Genomic DNA, 14,449 nt, shown 5'->3' with positions numbered 1-14,449 from the left:
AATTTTTTTAACATTAGATACATTCTGTTTCCAAATTCTGTTAGAACAATTCTGTTCATTTATACATTTATAAGTGAAATGTAATGTAGGTTTCTTATCACTAGGAATGACAACTTGGTAAGTCATCTCAGAACAGCTGCAAAAGCAAACTAGCCCCTTAAGCAAAATTATCTTTTCCCTCCCAAGTCTAGAAAATATATTTTCAACCTGGGAAGCAACTTTACAGGTTCTGTTTACCAAGTAAGCTCACATGCATTTTAATTCTGTGTTAAGCCCCAAAACTAAGCAAACCACAATATAGAACACCTGATAGTCTCGTCGTCAATATTAAAGAAAACTATATAGTACTTCTCTGTCTAGCTGAATTACAGCAGTAGCTTTCAAACTTTTCAGACCTGGGACCCACTTTTACCCTAAACACACATTTGGGAATCCACTTCTTAAATTTTTTTACCATATATTTGCATGGTAGTAGTTCTGTTGTGCTCCATCTTTGGTCAGACTGAGACCCAATTTACCAGTTGAAGAACCAATGAACTAAATAGAATGCAACAGAACCTTCTGTTCCAAAGCCAGAACCACAAACCTGCTCTCATTGATGGCCAACTTTCTCCTTCCCGCCATGGAACATTCAGAAAGCACTCTTCTTCCTTCTAGCCCTACGTCAACGTACAGTAGAATGACAAAACTCATCGTAGTGTCCTGGTTTTATCCCACTGTGCAGTTTTAGAAAAGGAATTATTTTATTCTGAACGGTGCAAATTCCTAATTTTTTTCTGGGTTCTTGTTCTCTTCTAAACATAGTGGCTATTAGTGCCAGTGTTAGAAATTCAGATATACAAGCTAGGCACCAAATGGCTCCTTAAACCAGAGTTGCAGACACCAAAATGGAATGTCTAGTTGCCATTTTTGGGCAAGACAGCTCTAAAGTCTTATTTTTCAAATGATGGAATGCCAAATATTAGTGGTTGTCCACATGCTCTGGTTCTGCAACACTGTAGCACAGCTGAACTGAAGTCAGCAAACAGTTTTAACCTGACTGACTTCCCTAATTCCTGAAATGTGCTGAATTAAGACTTTGTGTGCAAGATACATGTTGACACTTGCATAACCTACAAAGTCCAACACTTCAGATTTAAACAGAAATGCATGCATAAAGTTTTTTTGTGAAAAAGAAATACAGAACAGCATTTGTTAATAAAATGACTAAAATAAATCTACAGAACCACAATGAACTATTGTTGGATATGGCACCATTCCATTCATTTGGGCACATACCAAATGTTTACTCAAACCTTCACCCCACAAAGGAAGCAATTCAGATTACATGACATTAAAATTAGGAGGAGTATTTGGGCAAGATCCAATGTCATGCCAGCAGACACAATAGGATTTCCACAACTTCTACGCTTCACCACCCACAGAGGGTCACCCAATGTTCTAGAGCAAATTTTGGGTGGGCATTAGGGGAAGAGGGGAAGGGTAAATCCTGTTTGCCAAAGCAAAACACCACATTTGGTTAGCACCATTTGTATACAAGACAGCTCTCAGAAGAGGAAGTCAATATTTATCCGAATGTTGCATTAGCAGATGTTATGGTGAATGATATCCAATCTTAATCATACTCTAAGTAGACCCACTGAAATCAATGGGCTCAAGTCCATTTATTTCAATGTGTCTACACAGAGTGTGGCTTAGTTGGACATCCCTCTGTGTTTAAGGACCTCGAGGGGGTTTGCTGAACTAAACATGAAGAATTCACTTTTCAAACTTCACAACAGCTGATTTTGGATTGCCTGAGATGAGCCAGGGGTTTAGTCATAGCTTGCATACTGTTTCCTCCACTTGAAGAAATTGGTGTTTTTTTTGGGGGGGGGGTTGCTTAAAACACACCACATACAAATCATGGTCTTTTTTTGCTGTCAGCTGAAATGGATTGAGGGTCTAGTATCCTGTTTCTCCTAAAATAAGACACAGCCATAAAATAAGCCATAGCAGGATTTCTATGCATTTGCGAAATATAAGCCGTTCCCCAAAAATAAGCCATACCCCGAAAATAAGCCATAGTGACATGGTACCTCCCATTAAAACAGCCTGGAGAGGCGTGGCTATGCAGCGTACCGATGCTACGCGATTAAAATAAGACATCCCCTGAAAACAAGCCATACTGTGTTTTGTTGGGCGAAAAAAAATATAAGACGGTGTCTTATTTTAGGAGAAACACGGTAATCTCTTGCACAATAGATTTTTAGTATGAAACCTAATTCTGCTATTACTATGCAAATCTTTCAAGAATAAAGTAACTGTTTAAATGGAAACATTTTTAGAAAAACAATTACCCAGTAGAACACTACCTTGAAAGATGTGTTTTATTGGCTGTCTTCCTGACATAATGACAAGGAATGCACTGTATTCCACAGCCTGTAGTCCTGTGCCAATGGCTATTAATGGATCTCAACTACAACTGAATACAGCAGTTTTCTGGCACCAACAGTTTGATGTTACCATGGGCATTTTTGGGTGACCTGCTTCTGATAATTATTCATTCATACTGCAGAAAAATATTTAGAATTTCCATCAACATCCCCTTCCTCCCACCTTTAAGGTCTAATGATAAACCAGTGCTGTATTATTGATCTCTATAAGATGAAAAAATCATTCAAATAAAGATCCAAATTTAGCAACAAAACTCCTCAAGTAACCAAAAAATGTATCTGGAATAGGAAACCATGTCTTATCTACCCAGGTTTTTACTTTAACTAGGTACATACAAGTAATCACCAAATTGCAGCTTTTATCACAGTAGTGCAAGCATTATTCATACTATCTTTCGGACTCTGCTCCCCTGCAGATTTCTTACAAACGGGAATCTAAGTAGTTGTTCCACAAGTCTGATTAGAAACTGCTTTGAATAGGAACCCCCTATGTTTCAGGTGACAGGTCTCAGAACAGAACAGCTAGTAAGTTCAATAGACAATGTTCCTAGCAATGGAGATGAAACACCATTAAAATTCAAAGTAGTGAGTAAAAAGGACCAGTTTCTATAGCTTAGGGAGTGCTACTCTAATAAGCGTTTTTAAACATGCCATAGGTATCCCAACAGAATTCTTTAAATGGTCACACTGATATGCTATTATCAGAAGCCTTGTCTATATGCACTTAGCATCTTCGCCACCAATTTTCTCAGCGGCACAAATAAGTGATCTCCCTCTTACTGGATCTGTATTAATTTTCAGGTTGCCAAATTTAAGCATCCCTGCTGCATGGATTATGGACCACTTCTGACACACTTTCAAAAACACCCTATCTCATCTTTATCCTACATTACAGAATAGTTGAAATATGGCACTGCTAGTACCTTTAAAATAAATCATTTCTTAGCACAAGGATACTGAAGACTCAATATTATTCTTCCAAGACAGCATCTCACAATCCCACTGGCTAAACCAGTCATCTCCTCCTGCCATTCTCTAAATGCTAGTCCACAACTTAAAAACTAATGAGTCACTCCCCAACACTGTGCTAGACCAACAGAAGAAAGTCCTACTTCTAGTTGTTACTGGACCTGTCAGTGTATTAGTCAGAACTGAACAAATCATGAAACATTTTAAGCAACCTGAGACCTTCAGCAGGACGTAGCACAATTTAACAGCAAATCAGAATGATATTGTAACACAGTCTCAGCTATTCAAGTGGGATGAAGTGCTGTTTAGGTAAGAAGATACCCTGACCTAAAAGCCTGTATATTCTGGCCAATTTAAATACTGTATGCCATTGCTACATGCTTTCTCAGAACATGGTGTTGACAGTCCCAGGAGCAGCCAGGAGTCTTTATGACTAACAGTCAGAGTTAGCTTGGTTGAACAAAACTGTCACAGAAATGGCTCTGAAACAGTTGAAGACACAGAAATATTTCACCATTTCATGACTTTTGCTAGGAGGCATTATCTCCTTCCTCCTCCACTTTTGATTGTATTTAACAGTAAAAAAGAACATTTGACAGGATAGGTTAGATCCATTTCAACTGCTCATATATTCGCAGTAGCAGTGGAAACAGTTAATATTTCAGAGTTTGTTCTTTAGTCAGTGGTTGTATAATTGTTTATTAATGTTGCTTATTGTATTTTAAAAGTTATTTTTTGGTATTATGCATTTTATCCATATTGAAGTTGCCTAGAGGCATCTTTCTGTGTTAAACAACACACACATTTAATAATTGCAATCTAATCATATTATTGGGCCATTTTATTTATTAGACTATTTGTATCCCAGTCAACACCCTAGGATCTCTCGGAGGGACAGATTTAAAAATCAATAAAATGACAGAGTTTTAGTTTAACACACATATGCCAGAAAAAATGCAATAAAAACAAAATATCAACAATATTAAATAACAGTGGTGCTAATAACCAAAGTCTTGAACAACCAGGTTTTCACCTGGCATCTGAATGCCAGTAATGTGGGTACTAACACAATTTCCAGATGGGGGACCTTCGAGCAAGTGTGCCACCACTGAAAAGTACCCTTTGATCTCTAGACAAGAAGCCACCAACTGGGACGATAAAGTTTGCACCACCAAGTAGTACTTGAAGAGTATGTGTGTTAATGCAGAGTGTGTGTGCTCAAACAAAGAACACAAATAGTCAGCAGATAATAAACAAGGTAATATTTACATTAAACATGGATCATTTTTATTTTGGAATGTTAAAAGTATGGAGCTGCTGTTTCATTTAATTTTAAGAATATTTGCTTGAGCCATATGGGGAAAGTAGATAAAGATCAACCAGTTAAAAAATAAAACTTCATCTGGTCTAGTAACTGACTTTAAAAAATAAGCTCAAAAAGAAAAATGTTAGTCCCTACTGGATGGAACTAAGCCACGTTATCTTGGTGAGATCTGCACCCTCCAAGAAAAAGCATAGTTGAACATGAGCTTAAGCTAGGCAAAAGCTATCTGGCACAAGCAACCATGGTTAAGCATAAAACCAGGGGAACATCCAAACTCTAAACCTGCATTTTCAAGGCAGGTGCTACCCTCTTAAACTATGCCCAAGACAGCTCAACTGACCAACACCATCTCTATCTTGTCTGGATTAAGTTTAAATTTGTTTGCTTGTATCAAGTCCATCACTGCAGCTCATAACCTGTGAAATCAAGACACCATTTTTAAAGCTGCTTTTGTTTTTAAAAAGTGAAAAAATGTCATTAATTGGCCTTACTGGATGCAATGACAGACAAGTCACCCAGGGCCATCCTGTATCTCATTCTAATCATCCACTGAATCCAGCTGTGTGGTCTTGTACTCTTCTACTTTGCATAACAAAGGGTGCTGGATTATGCTCCTTGGCAGTATGAAGGTTGAGTTGCAAATATGTATTTTAAGTGTTTACATGTACATGTCTATATATTTCCCACCTCAAGAATACCCAAGTTACAGAATGGGAAATGTTACCCTGACCGGGGGCCAGATAAATTGCTTTGGGACTACATCATGCCTACAGGCACTCAGTTGGTCGTCCCTAGATTAGATATTACACCCAAGATCAAAAGTTCATATGTTACTATAGCAAGAATGCCCTAGCTAATGTTTCCTCAGAAAATGTCTGGCTTATATAACAAGGATCAATTGACAGTTACTGACCAGCTTTTCATAGCAGCTGAAAAATAAGAGCATGGAATTGATCTACTACTACAGGTCACAGCATATGGAACTCCGTATGTTGCATGACCAACAGAAGTCTCTTTACATCTTTAAGTAAGAACACATTGTACAATCATGCTTATTTATTATCACATTAAATGCATAAGCCTGCAATTTGGGTCAAGCAAGCAAACAGAACCTGGTCAGGTCTGATTACTGCACCCCTTGAGCATGCAAGTTGGTTGGCTGATGTTGGGCAGTAGTATTTAAACAGTTGTGACTACCGGTATTTAAATATTTGGGCATTTTTAGTAGCTTTTTAAAAATAAGTCTGGAAAGAATTTAATGTATTCCTTCCAATTTGTAGCCTCTGGTATGGAATATTCAAAGATCAGGCTCAAGATTTCTCAAATATCCCAATGATTGGACAGCTGGAAGTATTACGGTATGTTGCTGTATAATTACATTACCCAAACACAGCATGTGTATAAATCTTTATGGAAATGATGCTGTATCCTAAAAGCTTCAAATACAAATGCCAGTTCTTGCCATTTTTCCTCTTTCTGGAAAGCTTACTGGAAGCAGTGGTGAGCACAAGTGGATAGAATGCATGGCATTTCCAGTTTGCCGACCTAGTGAACTGACCCTAACTTGTTTTTCAACATGTTGTCTTCCCGTGTTTATTATCAGACACTAGAAACATGCCTAAATAGCAGGAATGCACACCAAATTCAAAATGGTACCCAAACTAGCTTATAATAGGTTTCTGACAATAGCACAATAAACATCCTTCATATATGACACAACAGCATTAGTCAGCCTTTTAAAAACACTTCAGCAGCTCAGTAAGCCAAAGCCCCAAAAGCTCACCTGAGGAGTTGAAATGATTGCCAAGCTGACACACTATCTGACTACGCTGGGTAGGAAATTATAGGACAGCAGTGACACTTCAGCAAATGCCCTAGGATCTCGATCCTCCCATGTGATGTATTATGCTGGAGGGAGCAGGTGACCTATGCAAGAAAGGCTTAAAGGCAGGTACCATTACTTTGAAATAGGCCTGGAAGCATATTGGCAACATGTACAGCTCCTTAATATCAGGAGCCCTGTCACTGCATTTTGGACAATTAACTTCTGGGCAAAGGCAGGCACACATAACTTGCATCGCAGTAATTTTATATTAATGCAACCTAGTTTCACCCAATGGCTACATCTATCATTCCCAGAAAAAAGGTACAGTAGACACACCAAGCTAAGCAGAAATAAGGCACTCCCTGCTGTACACCAAGCAGTAGATCTAGGTCCAGACTTATCTCTAGGTTGCTGCACATAAGAAGAGCCCTGCTGGAGAATTAAGTAAGGCTTAATCAGATTCTCATTTCATTTATTGATTTTTATTTATAAATAAAACTATTAGACAATTCTAAAATAATCTGTAACTAATTGACATATTGATGCATAGATGTATGGTGATTGACAGCTGGGGCATTTTAAACAGAATTGCTTATATATGTATTGTTCATAAAGAAAATTTACAGTGTTTTGTTACATGTTGCTTGCATATAATTAAATAAAAATTAATAGAAAACATTTTTTTAAGGAATGGGTGGAAAAGAAGATCCCTGCTGCATCAAGCCAGAGGTCCATCTAGTCCAGCATCCTGTTCTCACAGTGGCCATTCAAAAGCCTACAGGAAGCCCACAATCAGGGCCCAGGTAAAACGACACTCTCTCCACTCATAATTTCCACTAACTGGTATTCAGAGGCATACTGTCTCCAACAGTGTTAGTAGACCCTGGCCATCACAGCTAGCAGCCACTGATACACCATGAATTTGTCTATACAGGCAACTCCCGTTTTGCATGCATTAAAAGAATGCGTGACCATGCACGCTCACATCGCCGCAACTCAGATGTGACTAGAAAAGGAGGCATTGTGGGCTTACAAGTGCTCCGGCAAAGTGCATGGGGGACAGGAACGAACTCCCAGTGCAAAACAGTTGTTGCCTGCACTGGTGACTGGGTATGAAGAGAGCCTATTCCCTGAATCTCTGGTAGATGACCTACACCAGTAACTGAACAGGGAAGTACATCCCAGCTAGTACTGCTGGACCTCTCAATGGCTGTTAATGTTGCCTGTGGCATTATTCTGGATAGCCTGGCCAGGATAGGGTAGGGGCATGACTTTGTGATTGTCCCAGATGGGAAGGAGTAATGAGGTGAGTGGTGCTGGGATTGAAGCTGGCCACTGTTGCTGTGAACGGTAAAGCTATTTTTATGAATGAAAGTGGTTTAAAGATCGGGGGGGGGGTTAAAATAAACCTAAAAGGACCCTGGATCTTTGCAAAACCTACCGAAACTCAACAGGAGAACACTCTGCCAAAACTGGGAAAAATCTCAGGGAAGGTAGAGTGCCTGGAAGAGTTGGACTAGGAAAGGGAAAAAAGACTTTAAAGGAGCAGGGCCATTTATTGGAATTATAACTGTGGAGAACACCATATTTCGGATTACAAATACCATTCAGATTACAAATATAATTTGGATTATAATTTCAATTTCCATCTGGGGAACATTGGACTTTGAGTAACAGCTGGAGAACTTTGGAGTATGAGACACGACAAGAAATTTTAAAAGCACCAGACCACCACTAAGGGAAACAATACAACATTCTTTCAGGATTGTGATAATCCCCTAGGTTTTTACATCTGATTATATATACTGTATGTGTGAGGTTCCTTTTCTCTTTTCTTTCTCTTTCCTTTTTTCCCTTTTGGATCATTTTTGAATTGCTTATTGTAAAGTGATGTTTGTTGTATTTTGGTACATAATGGAGTTAATACAAAGAATTTCAGCTGTAAAGTACAACAAATGATTGAATAAAACAGTTCAGTTGTTCATATATCAAAAAAGAAGAAGCTGGCAACTGTCATATGAAGTACCTTCAAGTTCTATTTTGCTTCTCATGCAGTTAAGATCAGCATGAAAACTGGTTATCCAGAGATCAGTGGTAAAGTAACACTAGTAGCACTAGTGTGTCCATAGCCATCAAAGAGAAAGGCTGAGTCCAGGTGCATTCCCAAACTTCAAGGGTAGTGCAGCCTCATCCAAAACCAGACTGTAACCTAAACTATGATTAGCTTTCCTATTGACAAAAACACTAAATCATAGTTTAGCAGATTCAGCGGGATCAAGTGAAATGTCGAAACTAATATGCTCCATCTTTCCCCTGCTGATATTTACTTTTAATTTCAAAGAATCTCAGTTTAGAATTACATGCAAAGCAAGAATCTTGCTTTAAAGCAATGGTTTAGGTAAACAAGACGGCTTCATAACCCATGTTTCGATGTTTGCTCATTTAGCAACTACTGATTGTTTAAAACCAGGATTGCTGATTCACATACAATGCTAAGCCAAGGGTTTTTTTGTTTTGTTTTTTTAGACTGAACGTACCTCTAGAAAGTAGTCCTCATTCTGGCCACATTAAAGGAGAGGTGTGTTTATGTGCACACGTGTGTATATGCCTGACACTCCATGGGAGTTTGCTGAGGCTTGTCCATGTAGCACAGAGATGGGAAGCCTTTTTCAGCCCAAGTGTCATGCTTTCTTTGGGGCAACCTTCCATACAAGCAGTGGGCAGGACCAGGACAAGTGAGTACAGCAATTGATGTGCCTTTTTTCTTTGCACTAGGATAAGGAACTCTAGATTAGGAACAGCCAATATGGTGCATTCCATATGTTTTGAACTACAACTCCCATTATCCCTGACCATTAGCCTTGATGGCTGGAGCTGTTCTAGATGCTGCTGGGCTACAGCACCCACAATCCGTGACCACTGGCCATGCCACAAGGTGGAGTCCAACAACATCCACAGAATCACAGATTCTCTATCCCTGCTTGTACGTGAGTTATATTCCCTTCACACAAACTTCAGGTTTCTACACATCTCTCCATCCAGGCAGGCAGCATTATAATTCAAAGGCACAGTCAAGTCACACAAAAGCACCTGAAGGCATAACAAAAGGCCAGATAGAGGCCTGGAGTGCTGTATTTGGCTTCTGTGGCTAAGGTTCCCAACACCTGATATAACACTAAACCAGTGATATCTAATGTGATGCCCTCCAGACTCTAGATGCTTTGGACCACAACTTCCATCATCCCTGATCATCAGCTATGTTGGCTGTGGCTGATGCAAGACATCTGATGGACACAAGATTGGAGAAGCCTGACTTTAGAGTTATATATGAACCAGACAAGCAACTGGATTATCTGTCAATTACTATTTCAATTGCTAGAAGATGTATCTGTAAACAAGTTAATGAGTAGAATTCAAGTCATGCTATAAAAATGTTCCACCTGCACAAACTTATCAGTTTGCCAGGTAGAATGAGCCTCCTCTCCCTCAGTCCTGGGGGGCTCTCCCAACCAACCTAAAGCCAATTTGGGGGGACAGTGGTTTGGGAAAGTCCTTTTGTGCAAGAAGTCCTTGCGCAGGGCTTTTGCTGATAGGGTTTATTAGGTGAATACTGCCCTATATGGGGAGGGGAGAGAGAAGAGAATCTACAAGTCTACCAGTACATGGTAGCAAAGAGTTACAGCTAAAAGTTTAGCAGTGAAGAGTTAACCGACATTTGTACCCCTCATGCAAGTGTTTTGTAACACACAGTTGACACCTGCTGGTACACCCTCCTCAGAAGTTGTTAGTTTGCCAATACTTGGGATTAGGTCATTACAGAGAAGTAAACGCAGTCACATCTTGTGTAAGACCCCAACCCGTATGGCTCAATTACAAGCACTGTGAATGCAAGATTTCTGATGCCCTTCATTCCAGAAGCACCCTTTAACAAGCCACCCAAAGTTCCAGTTACAGGCAGGTAGCAGTGTTGGTCGGCCATAGTCAAAACAAAATAAAAAATAAAAAATTTCCTTCCAGTAGCACCTTAGAGACCACTAAGTTTGTTCTTGGTATGAGCTTTTGTGTACATGCACACTTCTTCAGAATCCACCCAAAGAACTCTGAATAACTTCAAGCAGCAGCTTTTGATAATATAAGGAACTAATTCCGGGGGGGGGGGGGGGACGACAACAAATAGCAGGTTCTTCAGACTGGAGCTTTAGAAAGAAAGTTTGATGCCTTTTACTGTTGTAACCAAGGAAGACGTTTGTTTCATTTTTAATTAAAAACTAGGTGATATGCTCACAGATGAAAGTTAGAACTTTAAGTGTATGGGTCGTGTTACAGGAAGTCACAACTGTAGTGTAGCTATACCATTTAGGAACTAGTTTAAAATTAAATATAATAGACACAAATGGACACAAAAGTTAGTTTAAAATTCTATCTCAAAACATTTTCGCTATTAATTGTGACATGATGAACCCATAAAGTACCTCATCCAGCAACTTTAAGCAAGATTGCTAGAGGTATACAATACTAGACGTTTTGCCTGGTGACAACACTAGTATGTTGGGATAAGGTGTCAGAATGCCAAGTACCCAAGATGAACAAATATGTAGTACAGTATGTGCCTATACATGTTTTACCAGGGAACCAACAAGTTTTCACTAAATTGTGCAATAAACTTCCATTCAGTGTCATCTGGCACATGCAGAAGAATCAGGAGGAAATAAAGGGTTAGCTTTACACTTGAAACTTTAAATATGCATACACTTCTCACCACTTCCACATGTCTCTAAAGTACTGAACCAGTCAAGTGACAATGGCCCCCTCATTTTGGCTGTGCCAGAAAACTTTGCCATGGGAAGAGGTTTCACTTCATGCCCTTCCACAATGTGATTGCCAGGCAGATTCCTGGCCTCAAGTGTGGAATTCAATTTATTCAGAAGCATTTCTACTGAGTTCCAGAGATGCTTACTCATGTAAGCTCTCCATTTGTCTACAGTCACACATTACTTACCCTTCCAAACCCTTGAATTTGTGTGAAACTTGTTACAGAATGTACACACATACCTGTAGCTCTGAATATGTTCATACACTATGACTTCCAAAGGCTTTATTTTGGGTAAACTGCACACACTTTTAGGAAAGTTTGTAAGGAAAAAAAAACTTTCCCAGAAAAGGGGTTGATTAATTCAGTTTCATGCTTAGCTTTAAGTGTTAAAATAAACCAGCTACTACAGATGCCACCAATTATTTAACAGATTTGTTTCCATTAGCTTTCTAATAGAACAGAATTTCCCCTGAAGAGAGACTATTTAAATATTTCTAAGTTACACACATAATGGTGTCAAAGCACTATCATTTGCCAGGTTTATTTATGGAAAGAAGTGGAACAAGCATTATACAAGCAAATCCCCCTAGTGGTTTGGCAACAAACCTGCATACAAGTTTATCACATGATGTACACAAAAGCAAGATTTCTTGGGCATTTGCCAATTTAGACCACATTAGAGGGGGAAATAAGGTCTCCGGTTATCAGTTTGATTTTATATTTCTCCCCCCGCCCCACAAAACTTTTCAGATGCACCAAATACATGTAAATGCTAGTTTGGCCATGTTGCAAGAACTAGCTGTATACAACAGCATAACTGAGATTCTTTTCCATGGTAGGAAAAGCAGGAGTGAAAGAAATTACATTTGTTAAGAAGTAGGTCACAGTATACAAGCTGTGAACATTGCAATCAGACATTTCTCCATGCAACACTGCATCCAAAACTACCAATCACGGCTCCCAAGCACCAGCCAGAAACAGAGCTCCCCATTCACAATCATGAAGTTAGTACCTTACACCCGTTAACCTCTGCTACAGTGCCTTTCCTCCTAACACCAGCAACTGAAAATCTCCAGTATGGCATAATTTGCATATAGAACTTAACATCTGGTATACATTAGCTCTACAGTCTAACACTGTTGCGATCTACTGTACTACACTTGCCAGAAGTACAACACACATGTCCCCATATCACTGAAGTAGACACAGAAAAAGTCTAACATCATATCTCAAAAGTCTTAGTTATGTGATCCACATAACCAAACTATTCACCTATTCAACCTTGAAGTCATGAAGTAGGGGCACAGATAATAGCTGAGCATATGTTCTGAATGTAGAACCTGCAAGATTCAAACCTGACATTTTCCAGGTAGAGCTGAGAGAGACTCATGTTTTGGGAGTATTATGCTCTGGAGCATAGCTGCCAGTAAGTGTAGACCAGGAGTGGGCAGAATATAAACTGAAGCGAATAACAGGAGATCAGCAAGAATTCCAGCTCCCGGTTGTTTATATTCTCTCCTTCTCTAAATCAGACAGCCAAGCTGAATAAAGCTTGGGAGGAAAACCAAGAGCAAATATTTGTGCATCTGAACTGTGAGCGCAGTTCTAGTTCTGAAAACAAATCCCTGGACTGAGCATGAATCAAGTGTGCTCATTAACTCTGGGAGCAGGCTGACCCCACCACCTCTGCTATTTTGTCCTTGGCTCCATATGGTGGGTCTCAGGAGTCCAGTAAAGCAGCAGCAGCAGCAGTAGCTCCACAAAAAAAGTCTGGTGAAGACAACACGGAGCTAAAAGGTCCAGGGGTCTGACTTGGTATAAGACACCTTATGAGCAAATCCTCCACTTCGCTCCAGAAGCACTCGGGAAGGAGGCCACAAACTCCCATGCCCCACAGACCAGCTAGCCTCTACCACGTGGGGCACTGGCTCTTTCCACCCGGCTCTGTACACCCGCCAGAGCTTGCAACACAACATGCCTCCGAGGCACTGCTGTGTGTGTGTGTGTGTGTGTGTGTGTGTGTGTGTGTGCTTGTGTGTCTCACTCTCTCTAAGGGGGTGGGGGAGAAGAATGGGGCCTGTGGTAGCGATTCCTAATCCACGCCAGCACGGCGGCGAGAGATCCTACAGATATTCCCCCTCAACGCACCAGCCACGCTGTGTCACCCGCCTCCTCCCTGGCCCGTTTAATATACCCACGGACTCCCCTTCCTCAGCACCTGCAGGCGCAGCCCCGCCAGCAGATGCCAACGCCCTCCTGGGGGCAAGGCGGCTGCCCAACCACCCACCGACCTCCCCCAATGAGGAGGAGGCCTTACGGCACCCACCCTGCTTCCCCCAGACCAGCACAGACCGTGCCGCGGCCTGTCCGGAGCCGGGGAGCGGGGAGAGGCCGAGGGACCGCTCCCATCGCGCTGCCGTTTGCACTGTGTCCCCCCCCCACACGCCCCTCGGCTCGTCCTCCCGCCACGCTGCGCCCCTGTGAGGGAAGCCAGTCCCGCCCGCAGCCGTTACGGGAGGGAGAGAGACACCGGGGGACGGTGAGGCAGCGAGGGAGCCCTAGGCCCCAGGCCCCCGCCCAGAGCGGTGAGGCTCCGCGCTCTTCCCTCTCTTGTCGCCGCGCCTTCCAGACCCCAGGCAGGCGCCTGGTTTACCTGCCAAGTCAGGCTGTAGCCGGGGCAGCTCTACTCGCTGCCCGAACCGAGCCGCGTCCCCTTCCGCCATCTTGTCCAGGTTTAAAATTAACTCCCCGTGACGTCAAACGCCGCCGCGAGCCCTTTATCGGCGCGCGCGCCGAGCCCGCCGAGATGGTCCTAGCGCCGGCATGATCTGCCGGCGCGCGGCGCGCTCTCCCTCCTGCTCCCTCTCTTCTCCTCCCCTCCCCCCGTCAACTGACAAGGCGCCTGCGCGATTGCTCCGGCCGTTTCCCGCTCACCTCGGCTGTTCTGCTGGCTGTCGCCGCCGTAGGCAAAACGACGCCTCCCGGGTCCTAAAGCCGTTGCGCATATCTCCTACGCGGAAAAATTGATAGGCTACAGAGGAACCAGAGACCAAATTGCAAACATGCGCTGGATTATGGAGAAA

General features: G+C 41.7%; 1 protein-coding gene across 3 annotated transcripts in view; it reads right to left on the bottom strand.

Annotated features, from left to right (window-relative positions):
- Nucleotides 1–14,174, bottom strand: part of ATL2 (atlastin GTPase 2) — a 28,986-nt gene extending 14,812 nt beyond the window's left edge. For all 3 annotated transcript variants that reach the window (XM_033145039.1, XM_033145037.1, XM_033145038.1), the window contains exon 1: nucleotides 14,020–14,174. In XM_033145039.1, coding sequence (XP_033000930.1) covers nucleotides 14,020–14,089 — 70 coding nt within the window. In that variant the 5' untranslated portion in view covers nucleotides 14,090–14,174. The remainder of the gene's footprint in view (nucleotides 1–14,019) is intronic.
- Nucleotides 14,175–14,449: the final 275 nt, after the last annotated feature.

This window comes from Lacerta agilis, chromosome 3, assembly GCF_009819535.1.
Source record: "Lacerta agilis isolate rLacAgi1 chromosome 3, rLacAgi1.pri, whole genome shotgun sequence".
Taxonomy (NCBI): domain Eukaryota; kingdom Metazoa; phylum Chordata; class Lepidosauria; order Squamata; family Lacertidae; genus Lacerta; species Lacerta agilis.
This window is presented reverse-complemented; position numbering and strand designations above follow the sequence as displayed.